The sequence below is a fragment of the Nuphar pumila genome, chromosome 3 (assembly GCF_984573655.1).
Source record: "Nuphar pumila chromosome 3, dmNupPumi1.hap1.1, whole genome shotgun sequence".
In the NCBI taxonomy this organism is placed as follows: Eukaryota; Viridiplantae; Streptophyta; class Magnoliopsida; order Nymphaeales; family Nymphaeaceae; genus Nuphar; species Nuphar pumila.
Window position 1 is genome coordinate 27,010,782 of NC_143251.1, and position 24,230 is coordinate 27,035,011.

General features: G+C 35.9%; 1 protein-coding gene and 1 pseudogene across 10 annotated transcripts; both read right to left on the minus strand.

Annotated features, from left to right (window-relative positions):
- Positions 1-10,890: 10,890 nt before the first annotated feature.
- LOC149842388 (U2 spliceosomal RNA) lies at positions 10,891-11,053 on the minus strand (annotated as a pseudogene).
- A 508-nt stretch (positions 11,054-11,561) lies between these two features.
- On the minus strand, positions 11,562-18,456 carry LOC149842389 (coatomer subunit alpha-1-like). 10 transcript variants are annotated; one of them, XM_089999120.1, is made up of 6 exons: positions 17,738-17,877; positions 17,036-17,112; positions 16,333-16,426; positions 15,774-15,996; positions 14,900-15,394; positions 11,562-14,753 (listed from the first exon to the last, which is right to left on the minus strand). In XM_089999120.1, exons 4-6 carry the CDS (start codon positions 15,820-15,822, stop codon positions 11,815-11,817), a joined length of 3,483 nt encoding a protein of 1,160 aa, XP_089855246.1. In that variant the 5' UTR covers positions 15,823-15,996; positions 16,333-16,426; positions 17,036-17,112; positions 17,738-17,877; the 3' UTR covers positions 11,562-11,814. The 10 variants fall into 10 exon arrangements, with proteins under 10 accessions (XP_089855246.1, XP_089855245.1, XP_089855244.1 ...); XM_089999119.1 differs by having other exon boundaries at positions 17,019-17,112; XM_089999118.1 differs by having other exon boundaries at positions 16,619-17,112.
- Between the last annotated feature and the right edge of the window lie 5,774 nt (positions 18,457-24,230).

Below are 24,230 nucleotides of genomic sequence, written 5' to 3' on the forward strand. Positions count from 1 at the left end.
CAATACTCTCACTCTTGAAGACTTAGTTGGTAACCTAATGGCATATGAGGTCCAACTTCAAGACAGACAAGAAGAAGAGCCTAAAAAGAAATCTCTTGCTTTTAAGGCTACTTCTGACTCAGAAGATTCTGAAGAAGATGAAGATATTGCCCTCATCACAAGGCAATTCAGAAGATTCATAAAAAATGGAAGATTTCAAAAAAAGGCAAAGAAAGCAGATTCTTCCATTCCCAATGAAGTAAAGTGTTGTAACTGCAAAAAGGCAGGACATATCAAGAAAGATTGTCCTCTTCTCAAATTCAAGCCCAAGGACCAATTCAAGAAGAAAAAGGCATTTCAAGCATGTTGGGATGATAGTGACTCCTCTTCCGATGAAGAATCAAATGAAGAAGTCGCCAACATGTGTTTTGTAGCACAAGAAGATTCGGTAAGTCAATTTGACTATGATGAGTTATTTGAAGCATTTAATGATTTATATGCTAAATTTAAGAGTCTTAGTTCTAAAAATAAAGAGTTAAAAACTGAAAATTTAACTCTTGACTCTCAAAATAAAGTGTTACTTCAAGAAATAGAAGATCTCAAGAAGGAAAATTCTTGCCAAGCACTTGAGATAAAAAAATTGGAGTTAGAACCAATCTCTTACAAAATGAAATATTTAGTCTTAAAGAAAAGTCAAATGATCTTCTTTCAATAGTGACCAAATTCATGAATGGTCAAGAGAATCTAGAAAAACTTCTTGGTTCTCAAAGATGCTCGGTTAATAAAACCGGATTGGGATATAGCTTCTTTGATACTCAAAATAGACCAAACTATGTGGTGAAAAATCAAAGACATTATTCTCAACCTTTTGTTCATAAAACTAAACTTTCTAGTTCTAATAGAAATGCATCTAGAAATGATTATTCTAGACATGTTTATTCTAAATCCTTTTATAGAAAGAATATTTATTATCAAAGGAAACCAAAATCCAAATGGATATGGGTTCCTAAGACTAACTCTCATGGACCCGAAAATAGAAAGGGGTCAAATGCTCTGTTTTCTGATTTTGTTATAGGTACACAACATAAGGAGCAAATGGATATTGGACAACGGCTGTTCCAAACATATGACTGGAAGGCCTGAGTTATTTTCCACCCTCCAAAATAAGGATGGAGGAACCGTCACCTTTGGTGACAATAACAAGGGAAAAGTGATAGGTATTGGTAATATTGGTAATCCAAAATTTCCCTTGATAGAAAATGTTCTTTTAGTAGATGGTTTAATGCATAATTTAATATCTATTAGTCAATTATGTGATAAAGGTTTTCATGTTTCTTTTGAAAATGATTTATGCTTAATTTCTGATTTTCAATCTAAAAAGATCATTTTTAAAGGTAAAAGAAGAAACAATGTGTATGAACTATATCTAGATGAATTACCCTCTTTTAATGAAAAATGTCTTATTGTTTCAAATGATATTAAATGGTTATGGCACAAGAGACTTGGACATGTTAATTTTAAAATTATTTCAAAATTATCCAAGAATGATCTTGTAAGAGGCCTACCTAGAATACCATATAAAAAGGATCACTTATGTGATGCTTGTCAAAGGGGTAAACAAATCAAGAGTTCTTTTAAAGCTAAAGATATAGTTTCAACAAAACGTCCTCTTGAACTTTTACATTTAGATCTATTTAGACCATCTAGAATTCAAAGTTTGAATGGTATCAAGTATGCTTTTGTTATAGTAGATGATTATTCTCGGTTTACATGGGTGATTTTTCTAAAAAGAAAAAATGATGCTTTTTCAGAATTTTCTAAACTTTGTAGAAGAATTACAAATGAAAAATCTACATCTATTATTAAAATTCGTAGTGATCATGGTGGTGAATTTGAAAATGAATCTTTTCTAAAGTTTTGTGATTTACATGGTATATCTCACAACTTTGCTTTTCCTAGAGCAGCTCCACAAAATGGAGTTGTTGAAAGAAAGAATAGAACTTTGCAAGAATGTGCTAGAACCATGTTTCAAGATAAAAATTTACCAAAATATTTTTGGGCTGAAGCAATTAATATAGCATGTTATGTCTTAAATCGTGTTCTTATTCGACCAATTTTACATAAAACATGTTTTGAATTGTATTATGATCGTATACCAAAGATCTCATATTTCAAAATTTTTGGTAGTAAATGTTTCTTGTTAAATACCAAAGATAATCTTGATAAGTTTGATTCAAAATTAGATGAATCAATATTTCTTGGATATTCTTCTAGAAGTAAAGCATATCGTATTTTCAATAAAAGAACATCTTGTATTGAAGAATCTCTACATGTTGCATTTGATGAGAATTGTGAGCAGGTTATACCTCTAAGCGAAGAAGAAGAAGCAATACTTCAAGAAGAACCCTTGATAGAGAGTACTTCTCAAGAAAATATTCCTCTTCAACCGGTTTGGAAAGAAGTTCCTAATCATCCACATGAACAAGTTATTGGTGAAATAAAGAGTGGTGTCCAAACTAGAAGGCAGTTAGAAAAATATATTGCAAATGTTGCTTTCATATCTAAATTAGAACCAAAGAATATCAATGAGGCATGTGATGATGAATTTTGGCTTTTAGCCATGTCTGAAGAACTTAACCAATTTACTAGGAATGATGTTTGGGATCTAGTTGATAGACCAAAGGATCATCCAGTAATTGGAACAAGATGGGTCTTCCGAAATAAGCTAGATGAAAATGGTGAAGTCATTCGTAACAAAGCAAGGCTAGTGGCACAAGGCTATAATCAAGAAGAAGGCATAGATTTTGATGAAACCTATGCACCAGTGGCTTGATTAGAGTCAATTCGTATGATGCTTGCTTTTGCTAGTTACATAAACTTCAAGTTATATCAAATTGATGTTAAGAGTGCATTCTTAAATGGACACATCAATGAAGAAGTTTATGTAGAGCAACCTCCAGGCTTTGAAAATGTGAAATATCCAGAAAAGGTCTACAAATTGAAAAGAGCTCTGTATGGACTCAAACAAGCACCAAGAGCGTGGTATGAAAGACTACGAAATTTTCTAGAACAATCTGGTTTTTCCATTGGTCGGGTAGACTCCACTTTATTTATTAAACATTTTAATTCAGATATTCTTATTGTGCAAATTTATGTTGATGACATAATATTTGGTTCTACTAATGATTCTCTTTGTAAAGCATTTGCTAAGGCTATGCAGGAAGAGTTTGAAATGAGCTTGATGGGCGAATTAAACTACTTCCTTGGACTTCAAATAAAGCAAACTGAAGAAGGGATCTTCATCAATCAGGCTAAGTATACAAAAGAACTTCTCAAGAGATTTGGGATGGACTCATCGAAATCAAGAAGGAATCCTATGAGTACAACTACTTCTCTTGATAAAGATGAAAATGGTAAAAGTGTAGATACTAAGCTCTACAGAGGTATGATCGGATCTCTATTATACTTAACTGCTAGTCGACCTGATATTATGTTTAGTGTTTGTATGTGTGCAAGATTTCAAGCTAATCCAAAGGAATCTCATTTAACTGCAGTAAAACAAATTCTTCGTTATTTGAAAGATACTTCAGATTTCGGTTTGTTTTACCCAAAATCATCTTCCTTTGATTTAGTTTCATATAGTGATGCAGATTTTGCAGGAAGTAAATCTGATCGCAAGAGTACTAGTGGAACTTGTCATTTCTTTGGGAAATTCCTTAGTCTCTTGGTTTAGTAAAAAGCAAAATTTAGTATCACTCTCAACAACTGAAGCTGAATATATAGCGGCTAGTTTAGCATGTTCACAAGTACTTTGGATGAAACAGACCTTAAAAGATTTTGGTTTGAATTACTCTACAACAACTATTTATTGTGATAACACTAGTGCTATAAATCTTTCGAAAAATCCTATTCAGCACTCAAGAACTAAGCATATTGAAGTCAGACATCATTTTTTAAGAGATTATGTGTTAAAAGGAGATATTTCGTTAAATTTTATTTCCACTAAAGAACAACATGCCGATATCTTCACTAAACCTCTTAAAAATGAAAATTTTATGAGAATTAGGTGAGAACTAGGTATTTGCTCGTTTTTGGATTTATAAAAATGCTGATTTTTGAACACAATCTCAAAATCGCACTATATTAGTCGACCGATAAAATTCTAGTCGACTGATGTTTTATATTTTGGAATGTATCGCACCATATTAGTCGACCGATATATTTCTAGTCGACTGATGATATTTTTAGAATAAGTCACACTTTTTTAGTCTATCGATAAAGTTTTAGTCGACTAAACTTTTTTTTAAAAAAAAAATTTAAGTGAAGGGACCCGACACCCCTTGGATTTGTTTTAAAACCCGTTTTTTTTTTTTTAAAAAGAGGCATCGTTTCACTTCGTACCTTTTCGTTTTTTCTTAAAAATGAAACCCTTAAAACCAAAAACCCCTCTTTCTCTTTTGCCTCTCTCTCTCTTCCGAAAAACCCTCGGAGTGCCGTTCGACTCCATCATCGTCGGGATTTTCTTACCGTAACAGGGAGACGCCGGAATCTTCTGGCCGTGATCTTGAAACGCCGGAATCCTCTTGCAGTGACTGGCGCATCTTCAAAACACGCCGGAACTCTCTTGCCGTGTTTTAAAATAGAGATACGAGTTAAAAGTCTATTTCTGCTTATGCTATTTTTGCCCTTACTCTTTTTTATTTTGACAAAGGGGGAGAAAAAGATAAAGATAGCATTACTTTGAAATTGCAAGGAGATCTTGAGAAAAAGATGATAGCAATTACATTACAGGAGATCTTGCATGAGAAATGCAAAATTAAGAGAAAAAGAAAGCTTTGAATGAATGTATTTCTAAATGCATGATGAATGGAAATGCAAACCAATCAATATGTATTATATGTGCTTTAAATGTGCTAACTTTTAATGTTTTGCAACATATTGATTGGGGGAGTAAAATCTCCATCTATGCATCTAAATGCTTCATCTTTGATTAAGTTTGTCATCATCAAAAAGGGGGAGATTGTTACGACAATGAAGCCATACATGATACTTCAAGTACAAGGTTTTGATGATGAGCAAGCATAATCAACTGCATTTCAGCTAAGGCTATGAAGAAATTGAAGAATTCAGTGAAGAATTCTTGAAGACTAGTGTGCAAATGTTTAATTCATTAAAAGTCTTAAATTCTTGTAAGAGCCTTACTTAGAGTGCATATTTAGGTTGCATTTCACCTCAAAAGTCTTTAGAAAAACTTTTCAAAAAGAAACTCTTTTGAAAATCTTTTTAGAAAACTCTTTTCTTAAATTTTCATGTTTATTAGTCGACCAATAGACTTATCAGTCGACTAATCCTTTCGTGCCATATTTTTTAAAAAATCATTCTTGTCAAATTAGTCGACCGAAGGTTTTATCAGTCGACTAGACAGAATGTCTGTTTTCTGGAAAATTAGCAGCAGTCGACTAATGGTTTTATCAGTCGACTGAACAGAACATGTGTTTTCTGAAAATTTAGCAGCAGTCGACTAATGCTTTTTATCAGTCGACCGAACAGAATGTTTGTTTTTCAGAAGTTTTTAGCAGCAGTCGACTAAAAGGTTTTTCAGTCTACTGATGATATTATCAGTCGACTAACTTTTCTTAAGTCGACTAAGTTTCAAAAGTTCAGATTTTCAAACGGCTCGATTAACAGATCAGTCGACCGACGATAACTGTCAGTCTACTAATAACTAACTATTAGTCGACTAACTGATGTTTCAGTCGACTAATTTTGTCGTTTTCCTGAAACTTCAAAAAGGCGTGTCTTTTCATTTTTCAAACATTTTGATCGTTCGAAATAGATCGTTTTGACACCCTTTCATACTCTCAACGTATGGAATCTTTTAACTATAAATATGAGTGCATTTTACACTAAAAAACAACAATTCAATCGATTTGAATCTTGCTTTTCACTCTTATTCAGTCAAGTATTTGTTTTCTTACTCACGTGATATTTTTACTTCAGTTTTTCACTCAAATCACTTTGAGAGATAGTGAATTCGTGAGTAGAGTGTTTCAACAACCTCAAAAGCCAATTGCATCTCATTTGCATTCAAAAGAAAGGCTCATAGGTTGTATTGTAAGTTGTTATTTCTTTTGTGTAAAAAGGACTCCTTGGTGTAAAGGAGTTGTTTGCTTTCAGTGGGATTGTTACTGAAAGTGGGACCGGTTATGGTCTGTGTGATCTTGTAGTTTACAAGGTTGATAGTGGAAAATCTCAAGCGGGTTTTGCTTGGGGACTGGATGTAGGTCGGGTTTGACCAAACCAGGATAAAATCTCGTGTTCTTTGTGTGTTTGCTTTGAGATTTGCAAAATCCTTCAATATTCCGCAGAAAGTTTTAAAAGCACTATTCACCCCCCCTCTAATGCTCGTTGCCTCGATCCTAGTGCACTTTCAATGAGTTGACTTATTGTTCATAAGAATTATGAATGTATATGAAAATGATGCAATGATCTGAATGTCTTAGATATATATATATATATATATATATATATATATATATATATATATATATATATGCGATGACTTATATGACTTGAATGCATATAGATTATGCTTTATTATGTGAGTTAAGGTTGAATAGAATATTAAGTGATGAAATGCTTTTAAATGCATTATGTTCGAAAGCTTGAAATGAATGACTCATAGGACGGTGTTCCCTTGTCTATCACTTGATGATTGATGAATAATATATCATGACCCCATTTTATAGAAGACAGGTAATGCGGGTAAAGTATGATGAGTAGTTGGAAAAAATGACTGGTCGAGCTGCATCCTCGAGGGTCCACTCTTACCTTGCGATCTTGGTAGACATGATCTTTTCGTTTTAAGTACTTGATCATGTAGAAACTGAACTATTGCTTTTATACTCTGATTTGAAATGAAATTAAAACTCTTTATATTTCAGTCTTATATTGCACGTGGTTTGAAATGTGTATATCCCATACATTTTGATTTGATTGTTATATTTAGTGTAACCCCGCCCAAAGTCTTAACCATTTTTTAAAATCGTTTCCGCATTATAAGATCTGATTTACTTATACTTATAAAAAAAATTGGTCTCAAAATTTCAATATTTGAAAAATAATTAAGGTTAAAATTTTTAGGGCGTTATAAGAAAGGTTTAAACCTTTACCCAAAGGTTGCGTATGATCCTTCAGTTGGCCTTTTGTTACCAATCATTCATCACGGTCATTTGCATGTCTCAATCTTGTACTTTGTATATTGTAGGAATAACTGGATCGTGTGGATATCAATCTAATTGATGTTATGAACAATGGGCTCGTTAATAAAAAGTCTATCTTATCAATTCAAAGACTAGAATCATAAAAATCTATATGCGGTAGAAGGTTATTTAGAGAGGAACTGAAGAATGAAAGTGTCAAATCTTGTTTACAGATCCAGTGTGGCTATAGGGTCTCATAAGTGGAAATCCAAAAGCCACAAGATGGTGTCGCCGGGTTTGACGACCACCTAACAGAAGTGTTTTCTCCACCCCTTTACGTCGACAACAAAAGGCTGCTAGGATCTATAAACCTCTGGTATTTTCTTAATCCACCGATTGTGTAAAACCTGAGATTTTTCATTAATAATTAAAATAAATAAATGATGGATTATTGGTGCATTTATGACTATAATTATGAATTTTTGATTTATTTTATTTTGATTAATTATGAATTTTTGTCTCAAGTTATTAAAAAAATTTCAAGAATAATTGAAAAATCTAAAATATGTGGACTAAACAAGAAAGTAAATAATTTGTATATTTTTAGATTATGGATTTTGGATTTGGTTCTAATCTCATTGGATTAGACCTATAGGGTGAGATGATCTGAATAACATCATTATTGTTTTGATAAAAATTTTGGCCGATCAGTAGCTCATATATTAAATCGGAGTTGACCTTGACTTTTTTCATTTTGAGGGCATCAAAATAGACTATCTATATGCCCAAATTGGTGTTGATTTTAGCATTTTATCATTGACCAAAGTTTATGCCTAATTATAGATTAAAAATTAACATTTTTTGACATTGACTAAATTTTCTTGTCAATCTGTATGTGTACAATTAAATCTAAGACCACTATAATGATTTACGTTTTGAGGGCTATCAAATCGACTATTTAAACATCAAATTATGTTGAGTCTTTGGGTCTGTAGGCCTCCCAAAATGGTACCATATCACTAGAGCCCTATGCAGGGTAAGAAGTTTTCACTTTTCTTCACTAGCTTAATTAATTTTGAAATTTATTGAATTAAGTGTCATAATTTTATTGTATTAATAAATATTAACCTCTTATATTAGAGATGAGACTCTTACCTAAGCCCATCTATAAATAGAGGCGCTCATGAAGAGGATTAACAAGGTTAGTTCTCCCTCCCTCTCTCTTTCTTTCTCTATTCTTTTTTCCTTTTTGTTTTTTGCTTTCTCTCTTCTCCTAAAACGTCTAGGAGATCTGGAGTAGGGTTGTGCAACCATTGAACCTGCACATACTTCGTTGGTGGAGGTGGTGTAGATATCAGATTACCTATTTTCCTCATTTTATCCAAAAAGATCTATCGATTCTCAGGTAAGATTTACGTAGTCGATGCTTTTTACGCACTTGGAGCATGCATGATTAGATTAATTTGTTTCTAACAACATATGATCATGTTCTTGATCTATTCTACACATTTTTCTTGGTTGAAGAAATTGTTTCTTAGGTTCAAAAAAGGTAAATCATGAGTTTTTCCTAAAAATGATTTTAAGAAACAGACATAATTAGGGTTTCATGTATTTATATATTAGATTCAATTATAATGTAATTTTATGGTGTTATTTATGTATTAATTCATATTAAGCCTAATCAAATAAAAAATAATAAGATTCTAAAGGTTTTATGATCTTAAAATGGGTTTTTACAAAAATATTTTCTGAGAAACAAAAATCTGTGATGTCTGATATTTTATTTCTGACCTATTTCAAAAATAAATCAATATCTTTATGAATATCAGTCCAAAAAATCCAATCCATAACTTAAATCACCAAATCTAATCTCCTACGAGATATACGAACCTAATTAGAGTTCTTGTTCAAATTAAACTATTGAATTTTGCCTAAATTTAACTTGATTTAAACCTTATTTTTGCTTGAATTTGGCTCAAATTAAAACGTTAACAAAAAAAATCCACAGGTGTTACAACTGGCTTGTGTGCAACAGTGCTACAGCAGGGCACACAACACCCTCTTGAGCGTTTTTGCTGCTCACGACAGCATGCCAGAAGATTGACAGGCCGGGTCTACTCAACCCCCAACTTGCTAGTTCGGGCATTCGCTGCGACAGTCACCATGACTGTCGCAGCGAATATATATATATATATATATATATATATATATATATATATATATATATATATATATATATATATATATATATATATATATATATATATATATATATATATATATATGGCAGACTGATTGTAGTCTACCAAACCACAACCGATTAATGCCGTGTGGCTGTCAGCATGGCACTGCACCTTGCTGAACACAACAACTCGTTTTACTGAGCAGGGTGGGCGACAACAACTGCTGCACCTGCTCAGGTGCGGCAGACTGGATTCAAACTGAACCAGCCTGCTTACCATGAGTATATAATCAGCCAAGTGCCATTACTTGCTAGTGCATTGTTTGTGATCGCAGTCTTTCTCCGGACTGTGGTGGCATATCTGTAGTTCATAGAATTATAATATATATATATATATATATATATATATATATATATATATATATATATATATGCACACGAAAAGGACATATGTGTATGCAGTTGTTGATATATATACATACGAACTTGTTGGCATACTATTTTGCGTTTATGGATTTCATACTGGTAGGAGGCTAATATATACTTGCGTTTGCGTTCAGGTGAGCTGTTAGAAAATTTTAAAAAGATTGGATTTTTGAAAGACGTTATACATCACTAGTTCAAAACCCACAAGTGTGATTTCTATGAAATGGAAGCTGGGCGTACTCCCTGGTGGGCAAAAGGAACGTAGAGTTTTTTTTTACTTTTCACACCAATGAACTTGCAACCGACTCGTTCAACTTATTTTCACCACATTCGATCATAGAAGTCCCAACCTCCCTTCAAAAAGAGAAGGCGCATTCCTTGTATCTAGTTAATTTATGAGACACATGCGAAAGCACCCATCCATACACGATGCTGTTACATTTCCCCACAAAACGGAAAAGAAAAAGCTTCGTAATAATATAGGTGCTATGGTCAATAAGTTTGCTACTCTCCCATATATATATATATATAAGGGTGGCAATCGGGTCGGGTTGGTGGGTCGGATTGTCAGCATACCTCAACCCAAACCCGACCCGTTTATTAAACGGGTTGGCTGTGGCAAACACGAACCCGACCCGTTTAATAAATGGGTAACCCGACACGACCCGCCAACCCATTTAATAAATGGGTTGGGTCGGGTAAACGGGTTTTCAGGTTCGCGGGTTGACGGGTCGGGTTGGCAGGTTGACCCACCCGCCTAACCCGTTTATTAAACGGGTCAGCCGGGTTGGCATACCCCCAACCCGAACCCGACCTGTTTAATAAACGGGTTACGCGGGTCGACCCGTTTATTAAATGGGTTGGCTTAAGCCCAACCCGAACCCGCCTAAGAGACGGGTTGGCTGGTCGTGTCAGAAATTGCCACCCCTATATATATATATATATATATATATATAGAGAGAGAGAGAGAGAGAGAGAGAGAGAGAGAGAGAGAGACTTCACGATACATTAAAATCGGTATATCATGAACAAGAAATGAGAAATAACATTTTTCCGAACCAATCAACCTTAAGATTCATTGTTATCCCCTGATTACTCAACAGGGATTGATATTTTACACACCAAATCTTTGATTTTTATTTTTAATGCCAACAATATCATCATCACTTCCATGTCCATTTTATCCTTATCAATTCACAAGCATAAATGATCTGACCAGAACAGATACTACACTTGATCTTAGCCAAAAGGCGGAGACAGAAGCATAAATCATCAATAACGAGAATGACAATGTTGAAAAATTGCACAAATCTTCATTATATAAAGCAAAAAATAACACGAGTTCCATGGGGATAAGCTTTTGCTAATCAAAAGAAACATACACATTCAATAGAAAACAAATTTCAACCAAGGAAAATCCATGTTATACATACTACCCCTGAACCACCCGGGCAGGTTATATGTGCACCCCAGGAACAAGCACTGTAGCTACAGTGCATGTTCCGGGGTCCCGACTGAGTGTCGCGTGGTGCTCAGTCGGGTGTAGGGGGTGCCGTACACTGCTGTACATCAGCCTATGGGATGTACGGCAGTGTACAGCGCCCCCGTACACCTGATTGAGCACCACACGGCGCTCAGGACCCCGGATTCTGGGGGTGCACACGCAACACCCTCTCCTGAACCACGGAGTTAAAACTGAGAATGTGTCCTTGGAAAACTTGTGAAGGCTCGACACACTTATAGGATGAACCAACAGGAACAGTACGCCAAAATTCTCTACAAGGAAAATTTGTTTATTGCATGAAACAGCAAAAGAAAATCATAATCAAAATCAAAGACCAGAAATTCAACAAAAATTGAACATGTAATCCAACCCCTGTTTAGAAAGCTAAAAGCAGCAGCTGTAACTTCTGCAACGTTTTCATATTCCCGCAACAAGTAGTACATTCTACAGTCTAGATGTTCAATGAAGGTGGCGCATCTCAATTGGACTGCAACAGAACGATGCCTACATACCCAAAGCAATTATCTCAACTGTGCAGCAGAACAAAGCAGCCCAGACGCATCGGCTCCAACCACTGCAAGATCACAGACGGTGCAAAGCTGTCCCTCGATAGCTGGAACAAAACATGATGTACAATATGGGCAAACAACGACTTTCTGTCCACGGTATATGGGAACAAAAGTAGCCCCACAAATGACAAATGGGTTCCTGAAATCATAATTGAGCTGGTTGGCGTCCTTCATATTCCTTTCACAAGCCTGCATAACTTGTCGAGCTTTGGATGCTTGAGTAGCTGGGGGGTCTGTGTCTAGAAGCCGCCGAGCAAAGTTGGCTGCCGTCACGTAGTTGCCTCCCTTGAAGCAGACACTCATTGCGTTCAACAATGCAAGTCTCAAGTGAACCTTCTGGAGATTGCAATGTGTGAAGTAAGCTGCTAACTCTTGATGTTGATTCACTTTATCTCTAAGTTCTTTCCTGCGCACCTCCATCTGCAAGCCTAAAACATACTCTTTCGCAATAACAATCAACTCCTTCACTTCATCAACATCTCTCCTTGATTCTACAACAATGAGAGGGATAGTATGCAATATGCTGAGGAAGAGCCGCAGAGCTTCACTGAATTTTCCATCAGTAGTAGCCTTATAGGCACTTCTGAGTTTTTCATCCAACTGGGAGAACTTGTAAACAAGTGCTGGAGGGCTCCTCACATTGGGGCTCGCAGATTCATTCCACCCTTTTTCAAGAGCAAGTGAATTTACTGGTGCTGATGAAAAAGCGCGTAGGTATGTGTGACTTCCCGAGTAGAGATCTAAGAACAAAGGCTTCAAAAGAGCGAAGTTCCTTATTCCCAATTGCCTGCTCAGCAAACGCATAGCAGTGTCGAAGTTACCAGCTGCCGCATGCTCACCAGCAAGAGAAGATTTCTGGGTCCATATCTGACTTACTGGCATTCCTGGTGTTGGTGCAACAAACACCAATGCACGGGAATTGGCAATAGCATTAGACTTATCAAGTTCTGGTGGAAGCTCCAACTCTTCAAGATCCCAACCTCCCTCTTCCTCATTCCCTTCTCCCACTTCCCCATCTTCAACTACAACATCACCATTCTGTCCATTTACATTTGCAATATCCAGATCTTCACCCCAATCAGCACCATCAATTTCTTCATCTTCAGGACTTTCCTTACCAACACTATCGAGTCCACCTTCAAAGATGCCTTTCATTACTCTCAACAAGGGCCAGTCTCCACTGCATGAGATGGGTGCAGGGGGCATGAGAAGTGAAGACATCTTTCCTGCAGGCAGAGCCGGAGTGTTCTCCCCCAACTCAGCTGCAAGCCTTTCTGATGTTTCTGTCAACCCATGTACAGCAGCTGTCATGTATGCAAGAGGCAGATGGCCTGACGATTCCAAAATCTTCACACGCTCCTCGATGCTGCCCAAATAAAGAGCATTATGGAACTGCCCCATTACATCATTCTTGAGCTCAGCTATCCTCAACATTTTAGACAACTTGTCCATGTTCCCAGTAATGAGATAGAGAAAGGAGAGCCTGTCAAAATTCTTTGTCCTCTGATATGCATATTCAACAATGCTAGCATTGCCTTGTCGAAGAGCCTCCACACCTAATCTGTACCAGTGATCTTTCTCATCTATCTCCTTTGCAGAAGCAACTGCGATCTGAATGTTGCCACTTTCTAGGGCCAAACTGAACCGGGTCCTCTCATCTTTGACAAGATGAAGAGCAACTTCTGGAAACCCTTTTTGCTGCAGATATGCAATCATGGCTTGTCCACAAAGCTGATCGTTCTTAATCATGCTCATAACATTGTCATATCTCTTCTTTAATAAAGAAAGCTTGAAAGCATACTCAGTTGCATCAATAGCTATAACACGGCTCTTTCCATCACGATCCAAGCAGTTGATGGTGTTACCAGAAACCTTTGTGATGTATATTGGAACATCAAGGGTCCTGATAATTCCATTATCTCCATTAGGAAGACAATACTTGATGTGATTTAAAGTGGTATAGATGAAGACACCATTGTCATCCCAGGCACCACTTTTCACACGAATTGTCTCATGCAAAGTGCAACGATGCACAAGCTTCTTGCTTGCAATAATAATTGCATGCTTACTAAGTAATGCAACACTCTCCATATCATTGGACCACACAACATACTTGACAAATGGGGCCTGAAGATCACCAAGGATGGTCCTCTGCTGGAGATCAAAAATTACCACTCTATCTTCTGCCCTACAAAGCAAATTTCCTGTGCCAGCATAAAATATTGCATCTGTAGCAATAGGCAGGCTGCTCTTCTTCACTATGTCATTTTTTAGATTCTTAACCAATACTTGGTTGTTACTCTTGTCAAGCACGGCAAATCTGTTGCGAGCAACAAACACGGCAGAACCTCCAGCTCCTCGCTTTGCATCTTGAGCAGTATCACCCCTGCAAACACTGTCTTTGAGTATGATATATAGTTCATATGATCCACCATCTACATCTGAGCAGATCAAGACTGCATTTTCTGTAGGACTATATGACAATGTTCTTGGCCCTTGATTCAAACTAGTGGAACCAGGTCTCCTGATGGGGATTACTTGAGTATCTTTCTGAGTAGAGAATTCATAAAACCGCAAGAAACGGTCTTTTGTGTAGTACAGGGAATCACCACTCACTGCAAAAGCAGGCCGTTCTCTCTCCAGCTTGAAGACAATCATGCCACTATCATGGCCAGCTGCCAGCAGATTCATTTCAGGATGTGCTGCAAGAATCCAAAACCTGTCATGCTCTCTACGAAATGTTTGAACACCAGTACGTTTTGTTACATCCCAAACTCGAATACTTTTGTCCTCCGAGTTAGACACTATAATATCCTGCTTCACATGGAACATTACACAAGAAACATTATTCATGTGTCCTCTCAAGGTGTCCACTTCCCAAGCCTTTGTATCTAGGAACAAACAAAAGAAAATGAAATGTCCATTGTCACAACTATAAATGTAGAGCCACAACCACTATTTAGTGAAAAAACAGAGGAACAAATGCATCAAAAGAACTATCCAAATCAACAGTAGTCATAGGGTTCAATTTACATACCATTCATACGCCAAAGTTTAACTTGTCGATCATCTGCTCCAGAAACAATGAGAGGCAAACTGGGATGGAATGAAGCCCAGTTGACTCCACGATCATGACCCTCCAAAACATACTTTACAACAGCATCCACACCCCCAAATAGATCAGAATTCATCTGAGTCAACCTTAAAATATCATCTGCTGGGGAAACAGTTTTCTTCCTCAATGCTCCTATATCCCACACTCTGACTGTCTGGTCCAAAGAAGCTGACACTACCAAGTCCTCTTTAGGATGGAACAAGGCACACATGACATAATGGTTGTGACCGGTTAACACAGAGATGCAAGTGCGTGATTGCCAATTCCAGATCCTGATGGTCTGATCATCACTGGCACTAACAATCCATGGATACTCATTGTGAAATTGAACAGTACGAATGTAATCAAGGTGTCCAAGAAGGGTAAACAAACATCGATGCATTTTATAATTCCAAACTTTGATTTTGTAGTCATCCCCTGCAAAATCCACAATATGGTTTACTAAAACAATAGGAATGTTTTCTATCAACAGTGCCAACTGTGCCTGCAAAATTCACATAACCAACTACAAAATTAATGCTTCTCCCCCTCGGAATAAATGCCATATATGCTACAAAAGCTAGTAGCACTGACCAAGTATCAGTTGTTACAACAGAGAATGGAAACAAGGGCATGTGATAGTGGAGTACCAGAATGTATATCACCACCATAATTAGAAGAATATATAGTAGCACTATAGTTAGAAGATAAAATTCATCTACCATACATATGGGACACTACTACAGTCTGATAGGCAATGTATGTCCCTCAAAACATGTAAATATAATGAAAATTATGGTAAAAGATACCAACTCACCTGAAGTTTGACACTTACAAATCAAGCCACAATGACAGAAAAATGTCATCAATCATGAATAATGCAATTTCGTTATTTTCTTTAAAAAATTCCAGAAAATCACCAGAAATGTCCTTGAAAGATTTTCAACTTCCATTTTTTATTCTTATCCACCAATTTCAAACCTCCCTATCCTGCCCCTTAACCAAATCAGAACCTCTTAAAGCTCTCAAGTTCCTGCCCACTGGATCACAATACAGGAATTTGTCACTATGTTTGGCAAAAAAACAAGCTTCATAGAAACAACAAACTCAGTGAGATTGTAAAATAAAAATGGGAAAAGCAATGTTTTCATCATCGATGCAAATCAGTCAATTTTCTATCGTATCGACCAGAAATTGATACGGTACAGGGATGATCCAGCTTTTTTTTAATTTAAAAAAATGGTTAAAATATATTTCTTAAATATTTTTACATATTTTTAATATTATTTTAATATTTTTATGACAGGTGTCATTTTCTTGTTAAAAGTTGGTCAATTCAGTTCAATACATCACCGAATCAGAATCGAACAATTCACCTGAATCATTTTCAAAACAATTCAAGGTCCGACATGATATTGACAACATTGGGGCAAAGCACAGCTGCAGAAGCATCAATCATTGTCACTATTCCTGAATCAAAGAGCATAATTCAATAAGGACACTAGCAAAACATCAAAATTCTCTAAAACTAATAGTGTACAATATCAGCAGAAGGAAAATGCAATTACATCTCCCACATTTATTGACATGACATATCACCCAAATTTGCTTGTTTCGACCAAACAATATAAAACATTCAATGCTGAATATAAAAAGCAATACCAATCTGAGCCACTGGATCGGTAAATGCCTATTGTGAATTCTTTTTAATATGCCAGCATTACTGTATCACAGGAATGCCCCAGTCATCTCTTGCAAAATAAACTGGTTGTGGCCAAGGAATGTCATGGTGTCCTTGAATCAACTAATTCATTTATAAGTCCTCCTGTCAATAATAATTTTAGCTTTTTCGTCAGCAGCAAATGATTTTATGGCACAAAACTGATGTGAACTATTCAGCAGCTCACATGTGCTCCACATGATATTTCATTTAAACATGCAATTACATTTTGCATTAAAAGCATTCAACAACACCACTTACTGGAACAAATGAAAAGCACTTTGACGTTTAAATTTATTGAAGAAACATCAGAAGAATAACAGATGAATTGAAATTTCATACAGGGGACTAGCATTCACTTTGAAATTCTATCAGAACTTAGGAGCGTTGGAGTTGGACTGATGCTGGAAGTAACCGTCAAATTAAGGAACTATCACTGCAGAATCATAAACAAATGAAGTTCATCATGCATGGGAAAAGAACAGCTAAATATCAGTGCATTTCCAGAGCGCAGCAGAAAAACTTAGAAGGTATAGTACTAAATGAAGAAAAAAAGACAAAATGCATCTGAGTGAGCTTAATCAGTCTGAAATGTAGTACACCAAGATGACTGAAACAGCACAAAAGGATCACACATAGCCGCCGGATAATAACTGGATTCTAAACATACATCTCACAGCCACAGTGGGAACTCTTTCTGGTGTTATTATAATCACTACAACACCCGAGAGATCTGGCTATAGATTTGCTCACCGGATCAATATAACAACATGAATAAATCCAAAATGCATATTATTCACCATGGGCTCGCATTAGACAACCCAATATAACAAAAAGAAACAAGATCTATGCAAACAATTCTTTTTCCCCGACACAAAGAGGAAAATGTAACGACATCACCAGTTAAGCAGAGTAAGAACAATAATACATCACCTGCAACTTAAATTGAACGGAGACACCACACAAATCCCAGATTCAGAAATAGGCTATCTCGACTCAACAAATTTAAGAACAAAAGCACAAAAACTCCACGTAAATGAATCACCATAACGGACACACACCTCCAGAGACGAACAGCGGCTGCGTCCGATGGAAATGGACCCCACGGACCGGCCCATCGTGCTCATCGAACCGATCGATCAGTGTCCCCATCCGGTAATCCCACAACTGAATCACTCCGCTGTGGAGACTCGCGAGAATCCATGGCCTCTGGCTGTGGAAACTCAGCCCTTTCACTCTGTTACTTTTTGTCTCGAATTTAGTCAGCATCATGCGCAAACTTCTCAACCCTACGCCTAACCCTAACTGTAGCCCTAATTATTACAACCGCACCAACTATCAAAGAAATGCAAACTCCGAACCCTGCATCGCCAAAAAGAACAATCTCAAAACTCCATTAAAACAAAAAAACAGAGAAATTCAGAAACTCCACAAAAACCAATTTTCATCTCGAAGGAAAAAGTGAAAATCGGCTCAGATCTAATCATCAATCTCGGATCAAAACAAAGAAAACGAAGACGAACGAGAAGCAGTAATAGGGTAACCTCAGATCTGAAATTGGGGGCTCGGATCAAGAAGAAGCTATCAAAAGACGCCTCGATCAACAGCAGAAGAATGTCACCACCACCCTTCCGGGGGAAGATTTCTCGGGTTTGGGGAAGGAGGATCGGAATTGGGGTTTGAAGACGATGGCTAGGGTTTAATAGAGGCCTTTCGCAGATTCAGATCTCGCGGGAGTTGCAGAGAGAGAGAGAGAGAGAGAGAAATGGGCTCCGTGCGCGCATTTGACGCGTTTGATTTATATATTATCGTCTGGGAAAGGTGGGGTAATTATTTTGACGGTTCAGATGTCCTGAATGATAGTTTATCACTCGTCCTAACCGTCCAATTCAGAACCTGCCGATATGCGGTCCCCAGGTCCTGATGTTTCTCAGGGTGCCACCGGGGTCATCCTGGCCGTCCACTAATGGTGAACGATTTAGCTCTTATCATGAGCCCTGGCTAACTAGACTCGGACCCGTCATGATTGATGACCGGAGGCCAATGTTGGTCCGTTAGGTCTGAGCTATGCTCATTGGCCATTGGGTTTAGGGGTGTAAATGGGTCAAATCGGAGTCAGATCTTGCTAGATCTAAACCCGAATATAAAATAAATACAGTGGAATTGAATCCAAATCAGATTCAAGGGGGTAAGGTTGAATCCAAACCCAAAATACATGTGGTAACGTGAGACTCTCACTAAGATTGCACGAAAAATCGAACCAATATTTTTTTAATAGAGCATACAACAAAAATTCAAATATTTATTTCTTTTAAATATTTTCTTAACCTCTTTTTTTATTTAGCAAATATTTTCTAGCACTAAGGAAGAACAAACATTTTTACAAAAGTTTCATTCCATTCATGTATTCATCACTGATTACAAAAATTCAGGGAGGTGCACTAACACTGAGTATCATAAAATTATATTCAATTACATTTATAATAAAATTCTAAAATACAAAACACTCCTAGGAAGAGAAGGGTACATGATCTAGCTCCAAAGATACTTCAGTTATGCGCATCTGTTGTTGTCAAGCTCACCTAATCATGATTTCCTGAAAAAAAGAAAATAAGTAGGGGTGAGACAAACCACAAGCCTTAGTAAGTAACACGGTCACCCACTACGCAATAGCGAACATGGATAGGTCACCAAGCTAAACTGAACTCCAACTAAGTCCATAGCTAACAACGAGTCTCAAGTCCTAACTCGGTAGGATTTGACTAGATATGACCTCTAACTCGAGAGGTCAAACAAACAACTAAACATAACCTAAATTCATATATGTAAAATTTTCTTTTCTTTTATTTAGGTTCATTTGTTGCTCTCTACCAATGCACATTACAATTTTTCTTAGTTTTCACTTTCATTGTTATTTTCGCAAAAGCACCACTGCCTGGGGTTGCTATAGGCTTGTCGGTCGATGGGGAGGTGTGCATTCAGGAGTGATTTGATATTTTATTTTGAACCCCACAAGAACATGGATCACTAGCACCAAGGTACAAAAATCTTTGGTCAAGCAATTCCTTGCCTTGGAAAAGAGTCGTAGTGCACTACCGCTAGAGTACGTAGCTGGACCTCCACAACAAAAAGAAGTCCACAACCCTTAAGCTACCGTGGTTGGGGATTGGTCCACCCTAGTGACCAAAGCATGATCCACAAAAGTGACACGCTACTGCCAATTGAGAAGGAGAGCAACTCAACACAATCCCACAGGGTTGGGTGCAAGCTTGCTCTCTAAAAAAATTAAGAGTCACTCAAGGTGACAAGTTACCCCATCTTTGAGGGCGTAACCAAAATATATGCATCTTGTTTATTTTAATTTCTAATTTATTATCAAATTCTTAATTTCTCAAAGTACCCTTTAAGTACTCAGAGCCTTGCCAAACAAGACACACTAAAATTTATTTTCATAATGTCATTTTCTAGAGATAGTATAAACATCTCGTTGCACTCTAAATGAGTTGTTACTGTGACTATCCAGTAAGCTCTCACTTGGGAAAATCATTTCTCAAGGTCCATACCTAGAAAAATAAAGAAATTTGAGGATATTAGTAAATCCATAATTTACGAATCCTAAACCTCATACACGACCCCCAGGCCCTTGTATAGGTTAAATGTTCTTTCTTCTTTATTTTATATACTTTTTTTTATTTTTATGTCTAATTCATTACTCAAGGCTTTAAAACAACTAAAAATATAATTTTTAGTTTTCTATCTTTCTTCTCTCTTTTTTTTCTTTCTTTCTGCTATTTATTTATATAATATTTTATTATATATATTGCTTTATTATTATTATTATTTTCAATAGCCCTAAGGGCTGAATGCATGATCATCTCTAGATTTACTTATTTGTATCTAGATAGATTATTCGAAGCATACCCAATTCTCTATTTTTTTTAAGCTAACTATTTTTTGTTATCATTATTATATATATAATTATTTTTTAATTTTTTTATACACATGAACTATATAAAAATCAAGCAAATAGAAATATTCATTCTAAGTGCAACATGACAGAATTATTCAACCATGGCAAAAATTTATTTTTATTCACATGTAGGGCATAAAAGCAAGAATTCTCTTTTTTTTATAACTATGACTGGCCGTACAGTCTTTTCATATTTTGACTTAGAAGTAGGCCTATTCTACAAATGAGGTCAACTTGTAAAGTGTAGACAATTTTGTCATGTTTGTATCAAGCTAAAATTTTAAATTTTTTGACCACTGGTTGTCGAGCTACGACTCCAACAAAAAAGCAAGTTGTAGACCTGGGTTTTCTCTACTTGGGATAGATAGTTAAAGACAGTCCCGAATAAGGCTGAAATTTACTGTTTCTGGGGATAGACAGAACATAAAAGTTTTAAATGTACTTGTTAGTGGTTGAACAAAAAAAAATCAGGATTTTCTGAGTTTGAATGACCCAAAAACGGATTAAACAGTGGGCTGGACTGATACAGACCTAGACAGTCACCCGAGTGGTTGTCCTCATTATTCCTGAACATTTTTTACAGAGACAAATCTCAAATATAGAAAATAGTAAAACACAAAAATTTTAAATAAAATTGTTAGTCATCCAACGCAACAAAAATTAGAGTTTTTTGAGTTCGGAAGACCCGAATACAGATTAAATGGTGGGTTGGATTGACATAACCCTCGACAGTCACCTGAGTGGTTGTCCTCTCTGTTACAACATATTTTTGACACTGATAACTTTCAAATTTGGAAAGTGTTAAAACACAAAAATTTTAGATAAATTTGTTAGCAATCTAACTCAATAAAAATCATTTTTTTTTAGTTCGAAAGACCTAGATACAGACTAAACGGTGGGCTAGACTGACACAATCCTGGACAGTCACCTGAGTGGTTGTCCTCTATTCCAGCATATTTTTGGCAGTGATAATTTTTGAATTTGGAAAATGTTAAAACACAAAAATTTTAGATAAATTTGTTAGCAATCTAACGCAATAAAAATCAGAATTTTTTAAGTTAGTAAGACCCATATATAGACTAAATGGTGGGTTGGACTGACACAACCCTGGACAGTCACTTGAGTGGATGTTCTCTCTATTTCAATGTGTTTTTGACAGTGATAACTTTCGAATTTGAAAACTATTAAAACATAAAAACAACAACAACAACAACAACAACAACAACAACAACAACTACGCCTTCATCCCAAAACAATTGGGGTCAGCGATATGAACCAAAAAAGAAATTCATTTTGGGTCTTCCACATGAATCCTTTAAAAAATTTAGATAAAATTATTAACAATCTAACACAATAAAAAGTAAATTTTTTTTGTGTCTGGAAGACCCAAATACAGACTAAATGGTGGGATGGACTGACACAACCCTGGACAGTCACTTGAGTGGTTGTTTTCTTTGTTCCAACATGTTTTTGACAGTGATAACTTTAAAATTTAGAAAATATTAAAATACAAAAATTTTAGATAAAATTGTTAGCAATCTAATACAATAAAAAGTAAATTTTTTTGTGTCTGGAAGACCCGAATACAGACTAAATGGTGGGTTGGACTGATATAACCCTGGACAGTCACTTGAGTGGTTGTTTTCTTTATTCCAACATGTTTTTGACAGTGATAGCTTCTGAATTTAGAAAATATTAAAATATAAAAAATTTAGATAAAATTGTTAGCAATCTAACACAATAAAAGTCAAAATTTTTTGAGTCTAGAAAACCCAGATAAAGACTAACTGGTGGGTTGGACTGATACAAACCTGGATAGTCACTTGAGTGATTGTCCTCTCTGTTCCAATGTGTTTTTTACAGTGATAACTTATGAATTTAGAAAATATTAAAACACAAAAATTTTAGATAAAATTGTTAGCAATCTAACACAATAAAAAACAGATTTTTTTGAGTTTGGAAGACCCAAATATGGATTAAATGATGGGCTAGACTGACGCAACCCTAGATAGTCACTTGAGTGGTTGTCCTATCTATTCATGTGTGTTTTTAATAGTGATAAATCTAGAATTTGGAAAAGAGTAAAACATAAAGATTATCAGAAAGTTCAATAGCTTTTTAACGAGTTAAACCACAAAATTCTTTTACTTCAGATGACAGAGTTATGACCAAAATACTAATAGTGAGTGTTTCTAGACAGAATTTTGAGTTACACCAATACATTCATTAAACATTACAAATAAAAATTCTATTATTCTGATTTTAGTTTTAGGGTTTATAGTGTGACCTGCACAAAAACACTTCTAAAAGTATTTTCTACAATATCAAGATCTCTTCCTCCTTAACCCAACTTCAGTTAGTCTAAATGAAAGAAGTATTGCAAAACTAAGCCAAAAATAAAAAATTGCATATTCATATTTATGTATGTTGCAAATTTTGTTTTCTAGACTATCTAGCATAACATTTCATCAAGACAAAATTTTACCCAGTCTACAAAGCTAGAGAAAATCACAGACCTTGCAGTCATTACATTTTTTTTGACAAAGCATAACTCGAAACGAGCCTATAACATGCCACTACCGCATAAAAGGGGCTAACACCTACATTGATTCACAAAGTCTGACAAGTACAATTCCTAGGCACTGCTAGACCAGATCATACTTACAACCCATAAAGGGGCATTTACAAAGGCACAAAGGCAAAAACATACACTTATAATGTTAAAAATAATAATGGCTAGTTGAACTAGCCGTTAGGTAATTCTAACAGCTGGTTGGTCTTACCCGTGACCAATATGCCCCTAATGGGCATAATACTAAAATATAAAAAATATAGAACTAAAAATAAAGAATAAAAATCAGAAAAAGGCACAAATATTCTAAACACATTCTAAAAAATAAATATATACATATATACACATATCCTAACATTCTGGATGTTCAACCATTTCCAGTATAATATTAGCTTTGGAGCATTAACTTCACAGTTATGTGAGATGAGTCTAATGGTGCTTACTGCATTGCGGTTTCATAATCAAGTCAATGACATCTCACACACAATTTGAATATTTAATCTGCTCTTGACTATCTTGGACATTTAAAGGCTTTCTATAGGAGGAGAGAAGAGAAAACCACAAGTGATGAAGCAGCCATGCAAGCACCAGCCAAACAAGGTGGTAGCCTGAATCCATTGAATGGAAAAAGAATTCTAGTAGCTATTGGCATTCCTAGAACATTGTAAACCAGCACCTATACTTAATTCAGCCAGATTGTTGACATTGTTTTTCTTGATAGATCGATTGCAGTGATGACATCAATATTTCTCTTTAACAAAACAATGTCAGCTGCTTCTATAGCCACATCTGTCCCAGCATCAATTGTCATCACAACATCAGTAGCTCTGACAAAGCAAGTGAGTCATTTATACCATCGCCACTATCATGCCTTTCATCATCAATTTATATAGAACTTGAACATGTATAAGAAGCTGCTTGTTTGTAGACATACATCATTGAACTCCATCAAGTTAAAGAAGTCCTTGAAATCCTAGAAGACAAAATCTACTACTTGTCGCTAACAAAATTT

Excerpts from the sequence above, each read along its gene's own strand:
- LOC149842389 (XM_089999114.1), bottom strand. The coding sequence starts at position 17,948 with ATGATGCTGACTAAATTCGAGACAAAAAGTAACAGAGTGAAAGGGCTG. Across the intron at positions 15,395-17,737 it reads GCCGCTGTTCGTCTCTGGAG|GGGATGACTACAAAATCAAA; the intron begins GTGTGTGTCCGT and ends TGGATTTTGCAG. Across the intron at positions 14,754-14,899 it reads TAAACTTTGGCGTATGAATG|ATACAAAGGCTTGGGAAGTG; the intron begins GTATGTAAATTG and ends GTTTGTTCCTAG.